At 40.0% G+C, this 21632-nt stretch overlaps 2 protein-coding genes across 2 annotated transcripts; one reads left to right on the forward strand and one right to left on the reverse strand.

The window, feature by feature from the left end:
- Positions 1–609: 609 nt before the first annotated feature.
- Positions 610–10268, forward strand: rps6kl1 (ribosomal protein S6 kinase-like 1). Its single transcript, XM_008400289.2, has 12 exons — positions 610–717; positions 1901–2020; positions 2187–2361; positions 2578–2702; positions 3109–3201; positions 4146–4193; positions 5148–5280; positions 5360–6763; positions 7279–7368; positions 7508–7590; positions 7658–7753; positions 8141–10268. Exons 3-12 carry the CDS (start codon positions 2226–2228, stop codon positions 8249–8251), a joined length of 2319 nt encoding a protein of 772 aa, XP_008398511.1. The 5' UTR covers positions 610–717; positions 1901–2020; positions 2187–2225; the 3' UTR covers positions 8252–10268.
- dlst (dihydrolipoamide S-succinyltransferase) lies at positions 9819–20820 on the reverse strand. The gene is made up of 15 exons (XM_008400290.2): positions 20689–20820; positions 19806–19839; positions 19684–19723; positions 19351–19412; positions 19175–19249; positions 19042–19097; positions 18348–18456; positions 16471–16632; positions 16211–16296; positions 16015–16112; positions 13103–13233; positions 12628–12701; positions 12470–12553; positions 12207–12374; positions 9819–10503 (listed from the first exon to the last, which is right to left on the reverse strand). The coding sequence occupies exons 1-15, from the start codon at positions 20749–20751 to the stop codon at positions 10369–10371; spliced, it is 1377 nt and encodes a 458-aa protein (XP_008398512.1). The 5' UTR covers positions 20752–20820; the 3' UTR covers positions 9819–10368.
- Positions 20821–21632: the final 812 nt, after the last annotated feature.

Consider the following 21632-nt stretch of genomic DNA (forward strand, 5'->3'; position numbering starts at 1 on the left):
CTTGCTGATAGTCTGCTGTGGTTGTTGTTTCTCAAGTAAATTCAGACGTGATAAATGTCTGTTTTTATTCTAATTAAAGGGAGAAGTCTTCATATGACACAAAAACAGTCGCTGAAGGATTCATTTGAGATTGAGCATCCTTGTATTTTTGTGGCTAAGGTTGCAGGATCAGATTTCAGAGTCATGCTGCTGTGCCTAACCCCCTTCTGCAAACCTGCCCTCCCATAGGATTCATGCGTGGTTGGGGGTGACTCCTCTTTGTGCTGTTAGTTGGAGCCTGACTCCCTCTGGTACTGAGCACTGATGCTTATATTTAAGTAGGATGGGGTGGGGGGAGTAAATCCCAAAATCCACAGCAGAGAAAAGCCAAACATGGTAACTATTATTTCAAGTTAGCGGTGGGATTACAGGGTGAACACTGAACTCCATTGTTACAATAAATCAGAGCTGAAATGGTCTCTTCAGTCTACACACTCAAAGCAGCGCTGTCTCTTTAAATCTTTCACCGTCTATGATGAGGAGTGGGGAGAAGCGAGTGCCTTGTGTGAAATGGTACCCTTAAATGACATCATGCTCAGCCAATCAGCAGCCTCGGCTGAGCTCCCTCCTCCTCTCCTGCTCAGCAGGATGAGTATGTTCCTACTGCTGATGATCCGGGTCGCTTCTGGTGCTGATGCTGCTGTTGGGTCGCAGAGCCCAGGCCATGCTTACATTACAGTAAGTACACTCTGTCTTATATCTGCATGCACACTTGTCTTCTGTTGTTTTAGTGTAATTATGGATGATGATACATTGCTAGCTCACTGGCTGTGAAAGCCCATGTTGAAGGGATGATGGATACTGATGGAGGACACTTAAGATGGCTTTTTGTGTTTCCTCATGTCGCTGAAAATGTTCTGCTCTGATGACAGAGACTGAATGTCTGCATGTGAGATGCCAGGGGGCTCAGTTGTGGTTAAAGCATTGTGAGAAAACCGACAATATTTCATACAGTGCTCTTTTAGCCGTAGCCCACAATGCCACGCAGAGTGCCTTGCAAAAGTACTTCTGGCACTTTGTCACATTTTGTTACACCTCCAAGATTTAATAGATTTTATTGAGAATTTAAGGTGACTGACTAAAAATTTGTTGTGGACATTTGTGAAGTGGATGCCTTTTGTGTTTTGCAAATGAAAATGTGGGGTGCAAATTTGTTCAGGCCCTCTTAGTAAATACTTTGCAGTATCAAGATTTGCAAAAGTTTCAGATCCAAGTCTTTTGGTGTATGTTTCTATTAGTTTCCAACATTCAGAGACTAAATTCTTTAGTCATTTATTTACAAAATAGTTCATGTTTGAAAAGTCTGGATGGATAGCATCTGTAAACATATTTTTTTTTTGCCACATACTCTCGATTTCATTCAGGTCTGGACTTTGACTAGGCTGCTAGGTTTAGATTTAATTTGTTTAGATCTAAACCAATCTATCTGTGGTCATATGTTTCCTGCTGGGAGATGAACCTTCTATAATACCCTCAAAAATACCCTGAAATTTGTTGTTGTAGCATGAAAAATATATGGAAATGTAAAGATATGACTATGTTTGGCAAGGCAGTATATGAAAGAGACCTCAGGCATGATCTATTTCAAATGACTTGTGTGTTACTGACTAGAAATTTACATGGCTATGATGTAGCTCTCGTAGACCTGCATTTGTTGCATGCTGTCAGATTGATGTGTAAGGCATGTGCCTCAATAATTTTACCATGCAGATTTAACCTAATCCAGCTGTCATGTGTCATTTCTCGCTGCCTTTAACATATGCTTTTCTTTTTCTTTCTCTTCGTCCAAAATAGAAGACACATGCCTATTTTCACTTCCTGTTCTGCTTGAGACGTTAACCGTTTGTTTCCCCTGGCTCAGATGATCATGCCTTGCAACACAGACCCGAGCCCTGATGTCTCTGGGGGCCGAAACGCACAGAACACGGTGACAACAGACAAAGATGTTTCCTACTGCTGATAAGAAGACGGAGGAGCAAAGGTGACGACCAGTTTATGGTGATTGAATAGTCTGTAAAAACAGAACTCCTCTGTTATATTTCACTTACAGCCGCTACACTGTCATTTTCAGTTTGGGTTTTAATTAGACAGGTCGTTCATGTCTTAATGTGTCCGCACCAATGTCCAACTATCTGCGCTGTGAACAGGCCCATCTGGACCTTGAGAGACCCAGAAGAATCTCAGAGATGGCAAAGAGAGATTACCTGGTGGAAGCTGCCAAGCAGATCCGAATGGCTTTGGACAGCGAGGTCAACGAAGACTACGAGGCGGCCTTCAGTTACTACAAGAACGGAGTGGACTTGCTGCTGAATGGAGTTCAGTGTGAGTAGATGGCATGAATCATTCAGCCGGGGATAGGAATAACCGGGTTTTCACAAGGCCGGCATGTGACAGTGACATAAAAAAAGAGCAGGAAGTCAGAAGGCAAATGCTAAGCACAGATTGATTTGATGGTTAAGCTTTTTTCCCCACATAGTAAGATAGCAAGGTTTTTTATTTTTTTTTTATTGGTAACACAACATTGTGCTTCTTCAATAGTGGACCCAAACAAAGATAGGAGGGAGGCTGTGAAGAGGAAGACAACCCAGTATCTGAAGCGAGCCGAAGAAATCTTTATAACCCATCTGCAGGATAACCTAGGAAAAGGAGGCACTCATTTAGGGGTAAGTTAACCATCTTGAGTAGCTTATCAACAAAGAACCTGATGATAAGCTGCAGACACTCAGAGGTACTGCAAAGCACTGCAGTACCTCTGAGTCTCATATAATGTTTGAAAACTTGCCTTCATCAGATTTAATTAAGGAATCTAAAACCCTTTACCTCAATAGATTAAGCTAAGGGGAGCTGCAGACACCCGTAGACATATTTTGATGTTTGCAATATCTTAACAGAAAATACACAGAATAAATTAAAATTAGGAAAGGCAAAATTATTTGTATGGCCTCATTCACATCTTACAGGGTAATTCAAAGCGCAAAGCTACTTCAATCACATGATTTTTGCATTTAAACAAGCATTTCCATTGTCCAATCAAGGCATTGCTGTCTTATCTGTGGGTTTGATTCCCAGGGCTACAGCAGTCTGAGATTTCGCCCGATCCGACACCTGAGTTCTCCAGTAGAGGATCTGGAAATGTGTAAAGTGGTGGGAATCAGTGATAAGGTAATTGTCATTCTCTCACTGTAAACCATTACAACAAAATAGTTTACTTAAGTACTGCGGTGTAGCTTTAAAACTTTGATTGTGACCCCAGGTGGAGATGTGCAAAAAAAAAAAATAAATTTGAGTACATTCTTGGGAAAAACAAGTCTCACATTAAATAATTATTTGTTTATGAAATTATTGGCTCCCCATGACTGGCAGTCCTGCTAATTAACAACCTTCCTTTGCCAAACGGACAGAAGAAGCTTATTTCTGCATCTAGTGAACCTTGTCTTTTGATTTAACTGTGTGTTTTGGATACCAATCTGCTAAAATACTTCCTTTTGAGTGTTCTGGTAAAGGCCACCAGATTTCTTTTGTTTAGAACTGTTTGGTACTTTAGAGAGTCCTTGAAGCCATTTTGTGCAACAAGGTAACCAGAGCCTTTGGAATAGTAATAGGCCCACAGCATCAAAGATACTCCAGCATACTTAACAGTGACGATGAAGGATCATCCTTTGTTTCACATCAGACCCATCTAAAGTGGTTGTAACTGAAAAGCCCAAATCTGCTCTCATCTCACCATAGCAACAGTCTCTGATCCTGGAGGTGGGAAAAAGCAAACCTTTATCGTTAAAGGGTAAAGGTTTGAGGATTTTATTAAAAAAATCTGCCCACCTTGAATTGAAAGTTCTCTTGTTTTTCTCATTTTAAGAGTGACAGAGTAAGAACGGTCACTGTATTGGTATTCAAAGTGCTAATAGATGAAGCACCAATAATGTTGGAACAGTTATTTAATACGGAAATGAAATGTCACGTCCTTTCCACAGGGCCAAAATCTCTGAAGGGGAGCTGTAGCTCGACATAATGAAGTTTTGAATTATCCACTGCACTTAAAAAAAAATTGCAACAATCAACCTGCTTTTCTGTGTAAGCTTGAGAACGTTGCATTTTTCATTCCAAAGGTCCTGATTGTGCAAAGCATGGTCAACAAAGAGACGTTTGTTGTAAAGGTAAGGATGCTCTACTGAATTAAAAGCCGATAAATGATCACATCCACTTCAATACGCCACATAAAACCTACATATTCATTTGCTAGCATCTTTCCGCTGATTATTGGACATGATGAGAGGTTTTCACGTGGCAGCAGGCCTGTTCCTGTAATCAAAGCAGTCGATGGAAACTTTCCATCCTTTCTCCATCATCATTGCTCAGCATCAATCTGCTAGAGAGCTCTCATGATTTGAAACGGTGCAAGTGCAACTTATATTTCAGCTAAAGTAATAGTTACATTGCCCTACAAAAGTATCAATACCTTTGTCATTTTCCTTCTTTTCATACAACCAAAACCTTTAGAGTATTTCATTGATGTTTCATGTGACAGACCAACACAAAACTGTGCATAATTGTGGGGTGGAAGGAAAGTAAGACATGGTTTCAACGTTTGTTTTTTTTTTTTTTTTTTTTTTTTTTTTACAATTATTGATCTGGAAAGCATGACCTAACATTTGTATTGAACCTTTTTGTGCTCCTTCCACTTTAGCGCAACCGATTGCCTTCAGAAGTCACTTAAATATTAAAAAGACTCCACCTATGTGTAATTTAAACTCAGTAGAACTACAGCTGTACTGTGAAAACTTCAGAGGTAAAGTCAGAAACAAAGTCCAATGTGAAATCTGTGGCAAAAGTTGAAAATTTATGTTAATTTTTAAACTTTTTGTTGATAAAAGAAATAAAAACTGTGTCTAACTTTCCTTCGTCTTCACAGCTTTGCACTATCTTGTATCTTCCACTACTTCAATACAACACATTGAGCTCTGTGGTTGTAATGTAACACAATGTGAAAAAGCTGATGTGGTTTTAATACCTTGACAAGACGCTGCTGTCAGACACTTCCAAAGGGATGAGCCAGAATGTATCTAAAAGTAATTGTCTAAATAAATCATTACACGTGTGCGCTTTCACAGAGCCTAGTCAAATCGAGCTGGGAGAGCAGAGACCAAACAACCATTATTCCTCAAGGTGTGCCCTACATGGTGAAGCTGCTGCGGTATTATGTCAGTGAGGATGCTGTGTACCTGCATCTGGAGCATGTCAAGGGTAAAGTGGCTACGTCTGGCCCTGTATTTCTTACAAGAAACATCAAAAGCATAAAGGAAAACTTTCTTTCTTTTCCTAGGTGGGAGGCTTTTCTCCAAGTTGCACAAACTTAGAAGTGAGAAAGCCAGGGAACACCCAGACCCGTGCTTCACCTCTGGGCACCACAACGTCAAGCTGAAGACAAGCCACACCTCACCTGAAATCAGCAGAGACTACCAGCACAACGGCAGGAGCACAGCAGCAGCGATTCCTCGCAAACTGACTGACGAGAGTCCGGATACAGACTTCCCAAACTCATGGGACGAGACTCAGCAGCGGCTGGAAAGCTGCGGGACTCACTCCTACATAGAGGAGACCGGTTGTCTCCAGAACACCCGATCGGCCGCGTCGTTTTACACCAAGCTGGATCAGCAGACGCTGCTCTCCGGCCTCACGAGGACAGAGGTCAACACCCACATCCATCCACCAGCCCCTAGTTTGTATTTGCATTCCAACAAAGCTCAGGAAAAGCCAGCTCTTCCTCTCTCTTGTGCCCGTGTCAGCCAAGCTCTCGATGTCATGTCAGATCTCCATAAAAAGAAGGCTGGAATGGGACTCGTAGAGTGCAGTAGGGACTTTGAGGCAGCCTGGAAAGCTGCGGACCCAACACACAGCTATAACAAAACCAACCTCTATGCAGTGACTGGCACTAATTTGCAAAGAGCAACACCTCAGACAAATCAGATCTCGTTTAAAAGAACAGAACCTCCTAAAAGTCAAAAAGACACTTTGAGTTCCTCTCCTGCCATTCTGCATCTCCCTCTCCATTGCCAAACCCAAATCCGTGGCAGGGCATCATGGGAAACGAATGGCTCTCATCAGGGATCTTTTGTTGCTGGAAGTTCTGAAGAGATAAATGCAGAGTCAAAGCAAGAAAGCAGTCCAGTGGAAGAAAGAAATGGAATGATAGTCATCAGGAGTACGGACAGAGCAGTATTTTCTGACCATGCGGACACCACCATCATCTCGGAAAGTTCTCGTGATTTTCCTGCTTTTCTTTTCCACGGAAGCGTTAATACACAGGTGGAGTCATCAGGAGTATGTCAAAAAAGAGACAATTATCCCACAGGTGGAAAACAGGGTATAGAAGTGGCGTGTGAGGTACTGAGTCCTGGAGCGAAGAACCTAAAAGCGGAATCATATGTAAGCTGGTTCTCTCCCGACCCACTGGGAGCCACATCCCACAGCGACAGAAAGAACACGGAGGGACCAGAGAGGCATGAAGAAGACCAGATCATTGAGGTGGACGGCTGGTGTCACCTGCCACGTTTCCCTGCCACAACCTCCAGGCCTGCAGAGAAGGCCTTGCAGAGCTACTGGGGGCTTCCAGAAGGGGAGGTGCGTGTGTGGGGGGCGCAGATTCTGTTGGCCCTGGAGAGTCTGCACGAGCAAGGCGTCTTGTGTCGGGATCTCAACCCGAGGAACATTTTGCTCACCAGCAACGGTAAGACCAACAAGTCTTCACACCACTGTCAAATGACCAGGTTTAAGTGATGTAAAAAAATGAGACCCAGATAAATTATTTCAGAACTTTCCCTAACTTTAATGTGACCTTTGACATGTGCAACACAGTTGAACAGCAAACTGTGTGCATACTTGAACTAATATTTTTGGTGAAGCCCGTGTTGATTTTTTTTATTTGCCCACTCTTGTTTACAAAAACACTTTAAACTCAGACCAGTCTTGAATATCTTGCCAAAGATATTAAATCAGAAACGGGTTTGATCTCTGGCTGGGAGATTGGAAAACTTTAATCTCCAGTTCTTGGGTTTTCAATTAAATTCTTACAATTATAGGACACATTAAACAAGGAAAACATTTCTGAGAAGTAATCACCTGAGTCTCACTGTTTACATCCCAATAACGTGGCGTTCTAACAGTGGTGTGTAAACTTGAATGTCCACTTCAAGTCTGCACAAAATGAAATGTGAAGTTTAACTAAGTGACATGTTTTCACAGGAAAGGTGTGTCTGACGTTTTTCAGCCAGTGGAGTGAGGTTCAGTCTGAGATTAGCTCCAAAGCCATGGAGCAGATGTACTGTGCTCCAGGTAAACACACACATCACCTCAAGCTCCAGGCTCCTTAGTCTTACCTGCCATCTAGTGGCAACAAGCCGGTGGTACCGGAGATTTCTGAAGGAATGTTAAACATGGGCATAACTAAACCCAGCACAATGTGCGTTCCCAGAAATCGGAGGAGTGTCGAGGATTACAGAGGCTTGTGACTGGTGGAGTCTAGGGGCTTTGCTCTTTGAACTTCTAACAGGAATGGTGAGATGAACGCAATGAAAGTAGTGAAACTGGTTTCCGTAGCTAAAGATCTTTCCTGCTCCTCCAGCCCCTTTGGCAGCTCCATCCAGCGGGAATCCATTCCCACACCCAGCTGCTCATCCCTGACCACCTAAGTGCTGCGGCTGCATCCCTGCTCACTGAGGTTAGAGTTCAAAAAAGTATTCACACCCCACCACAAACATTGATCTATTTTATTCGGACTATAACACAGAGATGTAGATTCCAGCTTTGAACATTTAGGGACTTAAAATATTTGATCATTGTTTTCAGTAATTTTAAAGTCTTGCCATAGATTCTTAGTTGGATTTAGATCAGGATTTGACTAGACCATTCCAACATAAATATGCTTTCATCAAAACCATTTTTAACTCTGTGTTTGGTGTTGTCTGTCCCAGTTCAAAATGCTGCACCACCTCTAATGTTATCTTCAACCTTCCAGCTCAGAGCTTAAGTTTAAACTACATGAACAGTTTTGTAAGGTTCTACAAAAAGAAAATGTGTAACTGACTCTTTTTTTCTCTCTCTATAGCTGCTTCAGTTTGATGCAGGTTATCGTTTGGGTTCTGGAGGTGGAGGAGTGAGCGACATCAAATGCCACCCCTTCTTCAGCGGAGTCTCCTGGAAAGCTCTGTCCTGCTAGCAGACCTCCCATCGTTTGTGCCATACTGGACTTACACACAAAAAAAAACCAGATCAGCTGGATTGAAACATCCTGCAATTTTACAGGAGCTTCCCAAAGAAACGGTTGAACAAAGGTTGGGAATACCCAGTGCCTTGCAAAAGTATTCATACCTCTTGAGTTTTGTCGCATTACAAACATGTTACTGGAATTTTATGTGGGTGACTCAAAGTAGCAGAGTTTCCAAAACAATTGCAAGATTTTAATCTTTGAATATGAAGTGCACTGATGTTCAACTCCCTGAACACCATCTTTATTCTATAAACATATGGAAAATAGGCTTTGATCAAAACCAGGACAACCTGGGTCCAGTCTTCCAAGAGCTACTATCAGGAAACTTTTTATACCATTAACGTTTTCAACAAAAACATAAATCATAAGATTTAGTTCCCTCATCAACATGTCATTTAGCTCTGAACAAGCTTGGTAACCAAGTATGTATTTGATTCGGGTGTGTTGGGGAAGGGATTTACCTAAAATATGCCTCGTAGTAATTTTCAAGGACCAGACTTGGTGCCCCTGATCTGAACCACTCCATTGCGGCTCTGGATCCGTTACCGTTGTCCTGATGAAAGGTGAACATTCACGCCAATCTGAAATGTTTTACACCTCTAATAAGTTTTCTTCCAGAATGATCCTGTGTTTAGCTGCATCAGTCTTCCCATTAACTCTGACTAGTTTCTCTGTCCAAGAGAAAGAAAAGCATCACCCCAGCATGATGCTGCCACCACCATCAGGGGGAAAAATGTATCTTCTACCGACCACAACTTTGCTAAGCACTTATCCGTGTTCGATTTTCTCATGTATATTAATTTTTGGTTGGAATGTGGGGAAATGTGAAAAATATGATGCTTTTCCAAGGCACTGTGTTCCTTAAATAAAGGCACAGATTTACTTTTATCCCACGGGAACTCGGATGTGTTTTAATGCAATTTTGATAATTAAGTTTTACATATCTTCATAATCGCCATGCATGTGAATAAAATCCCCTTTAAATCAAAATTGTGGATGGATTTTAATCATTGTTGACAGGAAAATAACTTAATGTAACAATGAAAGAAGCCATCACAGGATAAAGCAATCTATGTTTTATTTTTTTGCTTCAAGAGAACTAGATAAAAATCTAACTGGAATTTAAATGCTAATATCCACATTAAGATTATTTTTGTGGTTGGAAACATTTTTCTCAGTTGCTGGAGAGAAAGCAGCCAAAACATTTGATTCCAGTTTTACAAACTTATCAATTTGTTCAGTTTTCTTTCTACAATCATGGCACATTAAATGAGAACATTCATGTTTTGAGCTGCATTGTCCTTTCTATAACTATAGTCAGCATAATGGGACATACCTGGAAACACTTGCAAAATCTACAAACCGTCAGAGCTTGTCAAACGAGTTAACGTCTGAGCACCATTTTAAAGCAGAATAACTAATTTTTATTTTTTTTCCTTTTGTTAATTGTAGTTCATGTCCACAGATTAAACATTCAACAATTATCCACGAAAATCATCCAGCAGATAACCAGCAGTGGGGTAATGAAGTTTTTATTGTTTAAAACTTTCCTTTTCTCTTAAATAGTCTATGTCACACAGCAAAAAGAGATTTTCATGAACTAGATGGCATAAAATCTCTGAGGATTCCTTCACTTTGGAGATTTTTAAAACATAGTGTTCCTTGTTTTCTAGCCCAATATGTGCTCATTGTTCATCTCTCAACCACAATAATAAAATTCTATGCAGTTGCATATTTACTTGCTTGTCATCTCACAACAACTGGATTTTATTAAATTGCGTAGAAAATGACATTTGGCGAACAAGTTATAGAATATTTATTTTTTGTTTCTTTGATCAAGAGACCAGCACCTGAAACCACAGAGCCCAGTGCCAAACCGTGCAGCCCAGCTGGTCTTACAAATGTCCATTCACAATTTAACTTTTCAAAACAAACCTTTTTTTCCCCTAGTTAACCAAGACAACAATACATTAACTGCAGTTATGGTAAAGTTTTTTTTTTTTTTTACGTGTGTACAGCCGCTGTTGGCGTGGGGTTGGTTTAGTGGGCCCAGAGTTGACAGAGGCTCACATGTCGAGGAGGAGCACCCTGGGGTCCTCCACCACAGACTTGATCTTACGCAGGAAAGTGACGGCCTCTCTTCCATCGATGAGACGATGATCGTATGTCAAAGCGACATACATCATGGGACGGATCTCCACCTACGCAAAAGAATACATACATTTTGGAGTCTTTTTTTTCAGTTATGTCAATAAAAATCTGAGAAATTTTAGTTTTAAATAGGTGCCACTGGAATTAGATGCACTAAACAAAGACTTTGTGGCTGATTTCTGGTTACTGATGTTTTTTAAAAATCTGATGAAACAGATTTCTGTCTGATTTCCATTTACAATCAGACAGATTTCTGATTTTAGACAGAAATCAGATTCTAAGATTCAGATTTCACCTCAGGAACCCTGAATACTAAATTTGTTTTTGAAGATTTGGTGAAATCAAATTTGTTTTACTTCTTCCCATTTTAATCATATCTAACTGCATAGATTTCAGCTCAATCGATCAAACTATAGTTCCACATCGCTTAGGATTTGTTGCTGCGCGTTTGCGCAGTGTGAAGGAAAGAGGAGACCAGCTGCACAGGCAGGCTGCGGAATTACTAACTGAAACTTATAACTAAAATATATATAAAAAAATGTATCATTATCATAATACTGCAGCTTGCAGTATGTGCATTATGAACAATTGCCTGGACTGCAATAAATTAAGGCTGTGTCTAATATATTTTGAAACATTTGCTGTTTATTTCATTAAGCTGTGTTGAGATGGAAATAAGGAATTTTGTATTTCTCCCAGTACACGTAGCTAATAGTAGCAGTAGCTAATAGTAACCAATCATCATCTGGAGCTTAGCGTTGTCATGAACACCAAGCAGAAAGAAATGAACACTGTTTACTTATTCATCATAAGTCAGAAAACCTGGCCTGGACCGTTATATTATTTTGCATGAGTGAGCTATGCTATCTTATAATTTCGGTTGTAATAGTAAAACACTTTGGTCAACTGATGCTTTTAAATGTGCTGTGTAAATAAATTTGACACTGACTTATATGGTTATCACAACTTTCACCCATGTTATCGCACAATTGGAAAGAGCGGATCCCTGTGAGCGAGCTAAACCTCAGCTCTGACATCACCAAAAGCCTCAACATTTCTCTATTCCAGTGGTCCTTAGTTATTCTGTTATGCACCTAATTGTCACAACAAATTTTATAAAATGAGCTGCAGCAACTTAAGTTGTTGCTTATTTTATTATTTGAAGTCTTGCAAATTGGGTTAAACTGAGTCTTGCAAATTGGGTTAAACTGAATTTGAAAATTGTTGTAACATTTATTCAAGTCTACTCAGTCTGTGATTTTTAGAGAAACTGGGACACAAAATTGGTTACCTTATTCTATTTCAAAGACGGCCTGTTTACTTTGAGCACTGCTGCCACCTAGTGACAGGAAGATTGTTTCTCATTCTAACATGAATAAAAAGAACTACTGGAGAAAAAAAGAAAAAAAAGGTCTTGTTCCTATTTGAGAAATACAGCCTCAATCAACAACAGAATCAGATAAAATGGAGAAACTGTGCTGTGATATAGTCAGCTTCTGTCATTTGCTGAAGCTCAGATTTAGTTTTTAAAATTAGTTACTTAAGGAAAACCTAAGAAGCCTCTGCAGACAATACAATTTAAACCTTAGTTTTACTGAAAATGGCCAGCTAACTTGTCTCAGCAATGACTTCCACGCCAAGTTGAAGGGCTGTTTGCATGACCTGCGTGTGGTGTGGCACATTTCTAGCCATTGATCAAGTGTGAAAACCGCCAACTTTGCGGTGCATCTTTAACAGGAATTTAAATACCAACCTTGCCACCTACTGCAACAGGTCTATCAAAGATGCCATGCATGCCCAGAATAGCAGACTGAGGTGGGTTGATTATAGGTGTGCCGAACAAGGAGCCAAACACGCCACCGTTGCTGATGGTGAAGGTGCCTCCATCCATGTCTTCAACAGCTAGTTCGTTTTTACGCGCCTGTGAATGTAGGATTTAAAAAATAAATAAATACATTAAATAAATCAAAAGTGAGTCAGAAAACTGCTTAATAATGAAGTGATACGAAATCGTACCTTTTCTCCCAACAAATTGATTGCTTTCTCAATATCAGTAAAGTTCATTTCCTCCACATTTCGTATTACAGGAACCACCAATCCCTGACAAAAAAAATATAGTACACCTTTTACTTCTGAAGCAGGTATTTTAACACAATAAGCTCCACTTCTCTTACCTTTGGTGTTGCTACTGCAACACTGATGTCAACATAGTCCCTGTATACGATCTCTTTGGTTGTGTCATCAATCACTGGAAACACAAATAACATGAATGTTACAGAAATCTCTTGTCCAGGATAAATTACAAGTTCTCGCTTCAGTTCCATCAAGGTAAAGCTATTTTCTTGTAAACCACTCGCTCTCACATGCAAGTCAAAAGTTGTGGGTAATCAACGCCGCAGACTATTATAGATCTTTAAAAGGCAGCAACACGTCCCACCCTAGTTTCACTGTGGTCTATCTAAATAGGTCAGGGTAGTCTAGGGGAAGAAAATAAGTTAGGAGTTGGTTTTGAGGTCGGGCAATGAAACTTAAATCTTTTTCTTCACCACACACACACTTGGCCCGCCTTGAAACCAAACGTGCAAAGACAGAGTGAAACATCCACCACAACGTTACGGTTTCCTAGTCTTGAAAGGTTTAATTCTGTACCTGCGTTGACAGCAGGTTGGTCAACTAGAGCGTAGGCGGCAGCCTTCACAAACGCAGACATGAAGCCCAGCTTGATGTTGTGTTTTTTCAGAAAAGCATCTTTGTAAGCCTTCCTCATCTCGCTGATGTTACTGCGGAAATGAAGCGGAAGTCACAGTGAAACACAGCATTAAGACAACGATGAAGCCTGAAAAGGAAAGGAGTCTTTGCAAATATGTGAATAAAAGTGGGAATGAAATCTTGAAACGTATAAATGTTCACGTAAAGATTTTACATGTGAAGATTAAAGTGCATCTGAAAATTTAATATTGCATAAAAAAAGCTATATTATTTAAATAATTCAATTCAAAAAGTGTAATTAGACTACTGTATTAGTTCTTGTGAACAGAAATGTTCCATTCTGGCCAAGCTATGCCTGTATTCAAAATGGAAAGTTAAGTGGAAGGAAAACAATGTGATATTTCCACAGTTTGTGATTATTATTAGGGGAAGATGAGCAATACTAGATGAGCTAAAACCTACAAACCTTCCTTAAGTTTTCTTTCTACCACGCCTCAATAATGCAGAAGGAAGGAATTGGTGCATAAACTGCAGAGGATATGAACTTACTTCCAACAGGCTGACATTTCTGAATTAAAAGTCCTGATTTTTAATTGGTAATATGAGATATTCTAAATTTCAGATAGCTTGATTTTTTTTTAACATTACCTTTACCCCATAATCAAAAAATAACAGCAGTAAATGCATGGAATACATCTAAAACCAGATGTTTACATAAACCTAATAATTTTTATTTTTTTTTTCAGTTTGAAGTTAAATCAGACCAAAACTTGCATGGAATCTGTTGTTATAGAACAGTCAATAATTCAGTTAGAATTACCAAAATTATTTCTATTTGTTCAATGCCACAGTAATGATGTTTCCAGTTTCTTTCCAAATGCCTCTCATGACAGTTTGCTGCAGTTCTGACCCATTCCTCCTGACACAACTGGAGGAACTGAGTCACATTTGAAGGCTACTTCGCTCCCACATTCATTTTCAGATCTACCCACAACTTCTCCATAGAACTGAGATCAGGACTTTGAACTGGCCTCAACAAATTTGATGTCCTTAAGCCATTTGCAAGCAGTTTGGCTATTTGCTTTGGGTTATTGTCCGTTTGGACAAATCATTTGTGCCCAAGATATAACTTCCTGGCTGATGTTGTTAGATGTTGCTTCAATATTTCCACATAATGCCATCCATTTTATGAAGTGTGCCAGCATCTCCTACAGCAAAACGGACACACAAAATAATGCTGCCTCTCCTTTGCATCATAGCTGGGCTTACACAAGTCCCTCTTTTTCCATCAAATATAACAATGGTCATTACGACCAAACAGTTTCATATTCATTTCATCAGTGTGATGGTTGGACTTTCCTATCATGTATATAACTGAACAGATGAATGCAGCACAGTCAAGAATCTGGACATTGTACCCAAGGATGAATCAGACTGGTGAAGCTCCACAGTTCTCTTCCTTATGCCTTTGCTGATTAATTTTCTTTGACTTTCCCATCGTGTCAAGCAAGAAAGCAGTGTGTTCCAGGTGTGGCATTAGGAGTGAAATCGCTTTGGAGTCCTCTGGACTAGATGAAGAGCTATGCAAGTACAAACCATTTACCACTTCTGATTTTGATGACAAATCTGACATATTCTCTCATCACTGAGGCATGTAGCCAATAGAAATAATTTAGGTAATTCTAACTAACCTAACAAGTAACTTCGGTCTGATTACAGTTCAGATGATGAGGAAAAAAGCTGTATGTCTTTATTCAGTTTGTGGAAACTTCTAGTTTCAATTGCATATGACCTTCTTTTCTAATAAATCTAAATGAGGTTCAATTATTCAAATTAAATGTTGATGTAAACTTTTTCCCTAAATAACAATGGATGTTTAAAGCTCTTAAATAATTTGGAAATACATTTAAGTATTAAATCTGGACAAAGGTTCTATTTTTTGATAATGGTGCTGAAGAGAGTGAGGTATACATCTATTGAAGTTGTTCTACTAATTGTTTCTGTATTGCTCATTTCTCTCTTGTATCTCTCTTTTTAATTGTTTGTTTTCCTGTCTCTAACCCTGTTGTAGCTCTAGGGTTTCTCCGCTAACATAATTAGCCCCTCCCAAGACACAGACTCTCCGAGAAAGGAGAGAAGAAGCGATAAAAATCTTCACTTTCTAGAGCCTGTAAATCTTATTGGGCTGTCATAAAAGCCCATATCAGTGCAGGCAGCTCTTCCACTCAGAGCGCAGGTCTCTGCGGGCCTCTGCAGATGGTCCCGCCTCCTGTTCCGACCAGTTCCTTCGGCTCCAGATGAGCCCAGGACTGGGAAGTCTTCCTCCAGACCGTCAATGTCAATCCAATTAGGATACACAGAAAACCCTGAATAGCCGAAAGCCGACACCACACATTTGCGGGGAGAAAGAAATCCTCAAAGTGTCCTCTTCAGCACGGGGGGCAAGTGCAGACACTAACGCTTCCTTGTAAATTAATAAAACCTGTTTTAACAATTCTTATCTTCGTTTTAGATGAAATTATGACCAAATATTTACATTCCAGTGTTTAAGAGGATATTGGGTTTCAAAAAGCTTTTTTTATTGGGCAGATTCCAATCTATAACCATTTGTGGAAGTGTTGTTGTGCCTTTTAACAGGGGGGCATGCAAACCGCACTTAGACAGGAAGTCTGAATAAATACAAATGACCAAAAAGCAGATTTGCACAGAAACCAGGATGTGTGAATCTTTTAAGAATTAAAAGTTGACTTTTTCCAATCAGTACTCGGTAAGCAGCAGAGCGCATTTCACATATAATCCAAAATAGCTTTGAGGGTTTAATAATGTAGGTCAACTAATTGAGAATTTCCTACCTCATATCGACCTCATTAAACGTAGTCAACATAGCACAGGTGTTTTGAGCTTCCTTCAGCCTCTGGGCAATTCTTAGTCTCATGCGGTTCATCTTAACCTACAAAAAGAAAGAAACACCACAGAAAACATTTTTTATAGAAAACATCATTAACCTAAAAGATTTCATATAAAATAAAATATCAAAGTGATCTTTACTCTGCTCTCTGTCCTTGCTGCTTTAGCTCCTCCCTCTGCGTGGGCTGCTGGCACAGCTGGAACAGCAGTGGGTTTGATGACTGAAACTTCAAGACAAGAAAAACAATGAAGCAGTCAGCACCTCCAGACGTAGATGGCAAAAAAAGACGCTGACCAAAACGATGCAAAGCAATTAGTTGTGTAAGCTGGAGGACACAAACGCAGATGTCAGGCAAATGAGTTCTCACATGACACGGACCGTCTGTCCGATGACAACTAACCTGGTTTGGTGTCCATAGCATGTGCTGGCACAGGTGGCACGGGGGGCATGGTGGTGGGAATGGGCCCCACGGTGGAGGGAGGAGGTGGGGGAGTTGGAGCAGCAGAAGGTGGTGGAGGGGCCGCAGCAGCTTTTGGAGATTCTGGAGCCTGAGCAGCCCCAGCTAAAGGGGCACAGAGAAAAAGTGAAGGCAGATGCTATAAGACGGTTCCTGCATGTTTCAAACAACAAAAAATATACATAGGGGAAAAAAAAAAAAAAAGAGTGCAATAAATTTAAGCCGTTTTTTAAGATCAGTGTTTACATCTATGTCCTACAACAAATGCAATTTCGCACCCAAGTTACGTTGACTTGAGTAATACCTTAAGGCAGGGGTGTCAAACTCCAGTCCTGAAGGGCCGCTGTCCTGCAGTTTTTAGATGTGCCACAGGTACAAAACACCTGAATCAAATGACTTAATTACCTCCTCAGTTCTCCAGAGCCTTGCCAATGACCTAATTATTCTATTCAGGTGTGGTGCAGCAGAGGCACATCTAAGTTGCAGGGCAGTGACCCTTGAGGACTGGAGTTTGACACCCCTGCCTTAAGGTGTATACCACTATGTCAATTTAATTGGTTTTCAGTTAAGTTTAAGACGCTTCGTACAATTCATAACAATTATGATATGGGCCAGTTCCAGGTTTCACTGAAGACCCTGGATTTAAAGCTGGCCCCTCCCTCACTTGTTGCTGATTACTGTCATTCACCAGGCAGAACATAAAATGTACTTTTTTAAGTTAGATGCTGCAGCTTTAAGCAGAGGTTCGGTGTGAGAGTCACTACCAGGTGGAGCAGAAGCGGCGCTCCGTCTGTCTAATATTACCTGTAGCGTAGCAGCGGTTTAACAGCGAGAGCAGAACCAGCGTCTTACATCGCAGCTCGAAGACTTAAATAATTTTGCGGGTTATTTGTTTAGCTTTCTGACCGTCATGCTAATCCGGGTGAGTGTTTGTAGCTGTGCGCTCCTTTACCTGCTATCTGTTCGCTCCATATGTCTTTTTTTACTGCAGTGAGCCTCGATGTAGCCAAACTCCGTTAAGTATGGCATTGTTTTTATGCCATTATAGATTCGTCGTGTTGATGCATTTTGACGTGCTTCACCCCGGACCCGTAGGTAATTTTCCGCTGCAATTAGATTCGTCGTGTTGATGCATTTTGACGTGCTTCACTCCGGATCCCTAGATAATTTTCCGCTGCAACACGTAAACTTCCCCATTCACTCAGTGCGTTATAGTTCCACACTGCTTAGGATTTGTTGCTGCGCGTTTGCGCAGTGTGAAGGAAAGAGGAGACCAGCTGCACAGGCAGGCTGCGAAATGAGACGCAAATGATCGGCATCAAGAGACAGTGATCGGCGATCATCGATTATACACTTTTTCACGGAAATCGTCCGATTATCATTGGTGGCCGATCGATCGGCACACCTCTACTACTAAACTTTTCATCTCTTATAAGAAACACATGAGGTGTTCTGGAAATATCTCCAATTGCAAAACAAAAAAAGCTATTAGATCATGTTACATATAGCCAAATTAAATTTCTGAGGTAATATGACAGCGTGGTATTTTTATAGACCAACATACTATGAATATCTAATGGTGACCCAGGTTTTATTCCATCCCGTTTATTAAACACATAATCTTGCATGACAAAGAGGCTCGTGCTGAGTAATATAACTGATATTTCCCAAAAAATACTATTATTTTCTTCAGAGCTTAAATTTAAATGTAATCTAGTAAGAACAGGCATAAAAACAGATGTTTTTATATTCTAAAAGTGAAATTCAATTTATAATTCTTTTTGTAGGATCAGACTCTTTATAAGCCTGGATTTCCATACCTCCTTTTTTAAGCTTGAAAAGTGGTGTTCCTCCTTCGACCTTCCCCCCATCTGGGACCAAAAGCTCCTGTATCACTCCAGTAGCAGGAGAGGGGACCTGTACTGATGTCTGAAAGGATGACATATACTCAAAAATTAAAACAAAAACCAAGAAAAAAAATTCACTAATAGTACATAAATAAATGCATACCGACACGATTTGTTTGGGGACATATTACAGTATCCATCATATTTTAAATAAAGCGTGTAACAGAAAAAACTATTTTTGGTCACTTCCACTTCAGTCAAATTGTATTTGACACTCAAACAAGCCGAAAGGCTTTTTTCCTGCAATTTATAAATAACAAAAGGGCAGCTTTATAAGATTTTCTCTTGTTTGATTTATCACTCTACATGTGTTTTAGAGTCCTTAAAGTGTTTAATATATTAAATGGTATGAAACAAATCATGATTTTTGATCAAAGTAAAGTACAATTCTTTTTGAGGTGTTGCAAGACAAAAATGCCAATAGAAGCCCTGATTTGGTTCCTACCAAATTGATGCAAGGATTCTTGAGTGTCAAAAAGTTTGCTCAGGAGTTCATTACACCTACAAAACAGAACTTGTAAAGTGAAGTACAAATTTGCAGATTTATAACATGACCTTAACAGAAATCGCAAAGAATCAAAAGTAAATTCCTTTACTTGAAATTTACCTTATCTGTTTCGATTTCACACACCACCTCATCCTCAGAGACAGAGTCTCCAACAGCTGTGGAACACATATCTTTGCATTAGCGTCTGACAACCTCTGAAAAGTGAGTAAAATAGTCTTCTCAGAGGTGTTACCTTTCTCCCACCTTACATCCCCCTCTGTGACAGACTCTGCAAATGCAGGAGTCTTGACTGTGATAACTTCATCTCCTACGGAGTAAAGTCAAAAGGAAAAGGATTATCTTTATACATCAACCATTGCATTTTATGTTCAGATAAGTTTAAAACTGGTGGACAAACAGATTGCATACTGTAAGCTGCAGATGTCCTGAAGTACTGGATTTGGAAGACACTGGAACGGGGATTATATGGTCTGATGAGGAAGAAAAACAAGAATGAGTGTAGGCACAACTCTACAGTTCTCATTTAAATAGAATATCATTAATCTTTAAATTAGTTTACAAATTGAGAGTCACTACTGAATGATTGTTTGTCAGTCTGACATAAAAATAGATTTAGGACTGCATGGTTAGCAGCCAAATATTACTCAATGAAATATGGCCCCCTCCAAGGCATATCTGTCATATCCAACATGTTCATGACTTTGACAGTACATCCCTATTATAGAGAGAGTATGTACTTACACATTGTTGTTTACAGTTACAGGATGGCAAGCTGATAGAACTGAAAATAAATAGAAAAACCATGTAAACAACATCTTGCATGTATGTGGTCAGCCTATGGTTCAAGCAATAACAAAGCATACCTGCAGTGGCCCGACGAGCTAACACATCGTTTCCCTGCAAAAAAGATACAATCTAGTCAAAATACCTGAAACTTATACATGTGATCAATACTATGTCTGCATGCCACAGCTTTAAAAACATATACAAATGTGCAACACTGATTGCATTCAGAAATCTTCCTCAGAAGACTGGGGACTACAGTGCAAGACAGGATAGAAGTGACGTGCTGCGGGTCAAAAGTCACTTTTACAGGTTAACTTTGACCTTTGACACAATCGATATTATTACTATGCAATAGGTTTTTCTAAGTAGTTTCATATTAAATGTAAGTTTAATATGGAGACCTTATCAATAAATGCAAAAGAATGTTTAAGTTCGAACAACTGCATTAAATCCTGAGTATATGTGTGGAACTATAAACACGCCGGCAATAAGCCTGGACTGAAACTGACGAGTTTACAATGTCGCCGGTCACACTTACACATTAGTTGGAAAATTGCCCAAATATTCAAAAAATTCGCGTTCATTCACAATATGACCTCAGCCTAATGACAGCTAAGTGCATTAGCCAACAATAGAGTACTTTTTAGCTTTGGATTACTAGCATGTTCCACAGGGATGCGAGAATATAATAAAACTACCTCACATGAACATTAAATATCCAAGTCAAACATCTCCAGTGTTGATATCCACATATTAATGAGGTTTGCAGTATTGGTTTGTGCTGACAAGTGTCACCCTGTCCTTGGCTCGCAATGTTCCGGCCTAGCCGTGGCCTAAAGCGGGGGCAGCTAATGCTAATGCTAGCAGATATAGAGCTGAGCGCACAGAAGCTGCGGTTTTTCAGCAGCCAGAAGCAAGTAGAGCTAAGCAGCGACCAAAGTTGGTCAATTTTGTACCTACCTGGCGGATGGCAGAGAGGGAGCGGCCGAAATTCCTGGTGAGACACCGGGAATGGGATAACATGGTAGCTGTGTGACAGCAGGCTGTCAGCGGAAGAGGAACTCCGGTCACACCGATGAGACAGACTGGGCGCGGGCAAGAGTCTAGGAAGCTGCGTGGGATAAACCAAGTTCTCAGGCTGAAGGGGGGACAGGGCGAAAAGCTGACCATTTCCAAACTAAATTATGTTTAATACCTACAAATAACAATCAGCTAGTAATCTGTAAAAATATACTTAGCGGATTGAAAATAAATAAATAATGATTAGCCTATTGTTAAGTAACATTATAAAATTGTACATGTCACTGCTTCATTGCGTTTCACAAGTATTGAATTTAAATTGAAACGGAATACTTTTTTGTTATTTATGTCCCCAAGAGTTATTAAATGTTGTCATAACTCATATCATCCAAGTAGCTTCAAAGAGTTGTTGACGGTGATTCAGTGGGCAATTTCTGCAGTAGCAGTCAGTCTGACAACAAGAGGCCTCTGACTGAAGACTTGGTGAAATGACATGCTAACAGCTCCATATCAGGCAATAGCAAAAACAGTATTCCACAGTAACATGTTCTTAATTATACCATCGGCTATAGACAATCACTCCTAGACACCTCATTTGGTTTTGCCATCCCTTTGGCTGTATGATTGCCCGGCAGGGAGACGTTGGAGTAGAAAAGATGATTTTTGCTCAGAACAACAGAAGAGATTATTTGAACTTCCTCCTTTTCTTTCATTTCTTCAGTCCTGCTCGGCATCCATGAAGTCTCCTTCATGGATGCCTTCATTGTGTCCTATTTCAGGCATTATTTGAGCTTTTGAGGTGCTAATTGGGCAATCACAGTTGCAATATCTTGTTGCCAAGCTTAAGCATTATTACAACTGTCCAAAAGTAAAAGAGTAATGCA

This window comes from Poecilia reticulata, linkage group LG22 (genome assembly GCF_000633615.1).
Source record: "Poecilia reticulata strain Guanapo linkage group LG22, Guppy_female_1.0+MT, whole genome shotgun sequence".
In the NCBI taxonomy this organism is placed as follows: domain Eukaryota; kingdom Metazoa; phylum Chordata; class Actinopteri; order Cyprinodontiformes; family Poeciliidae; genus Poecilia; species Poecilia reticulata.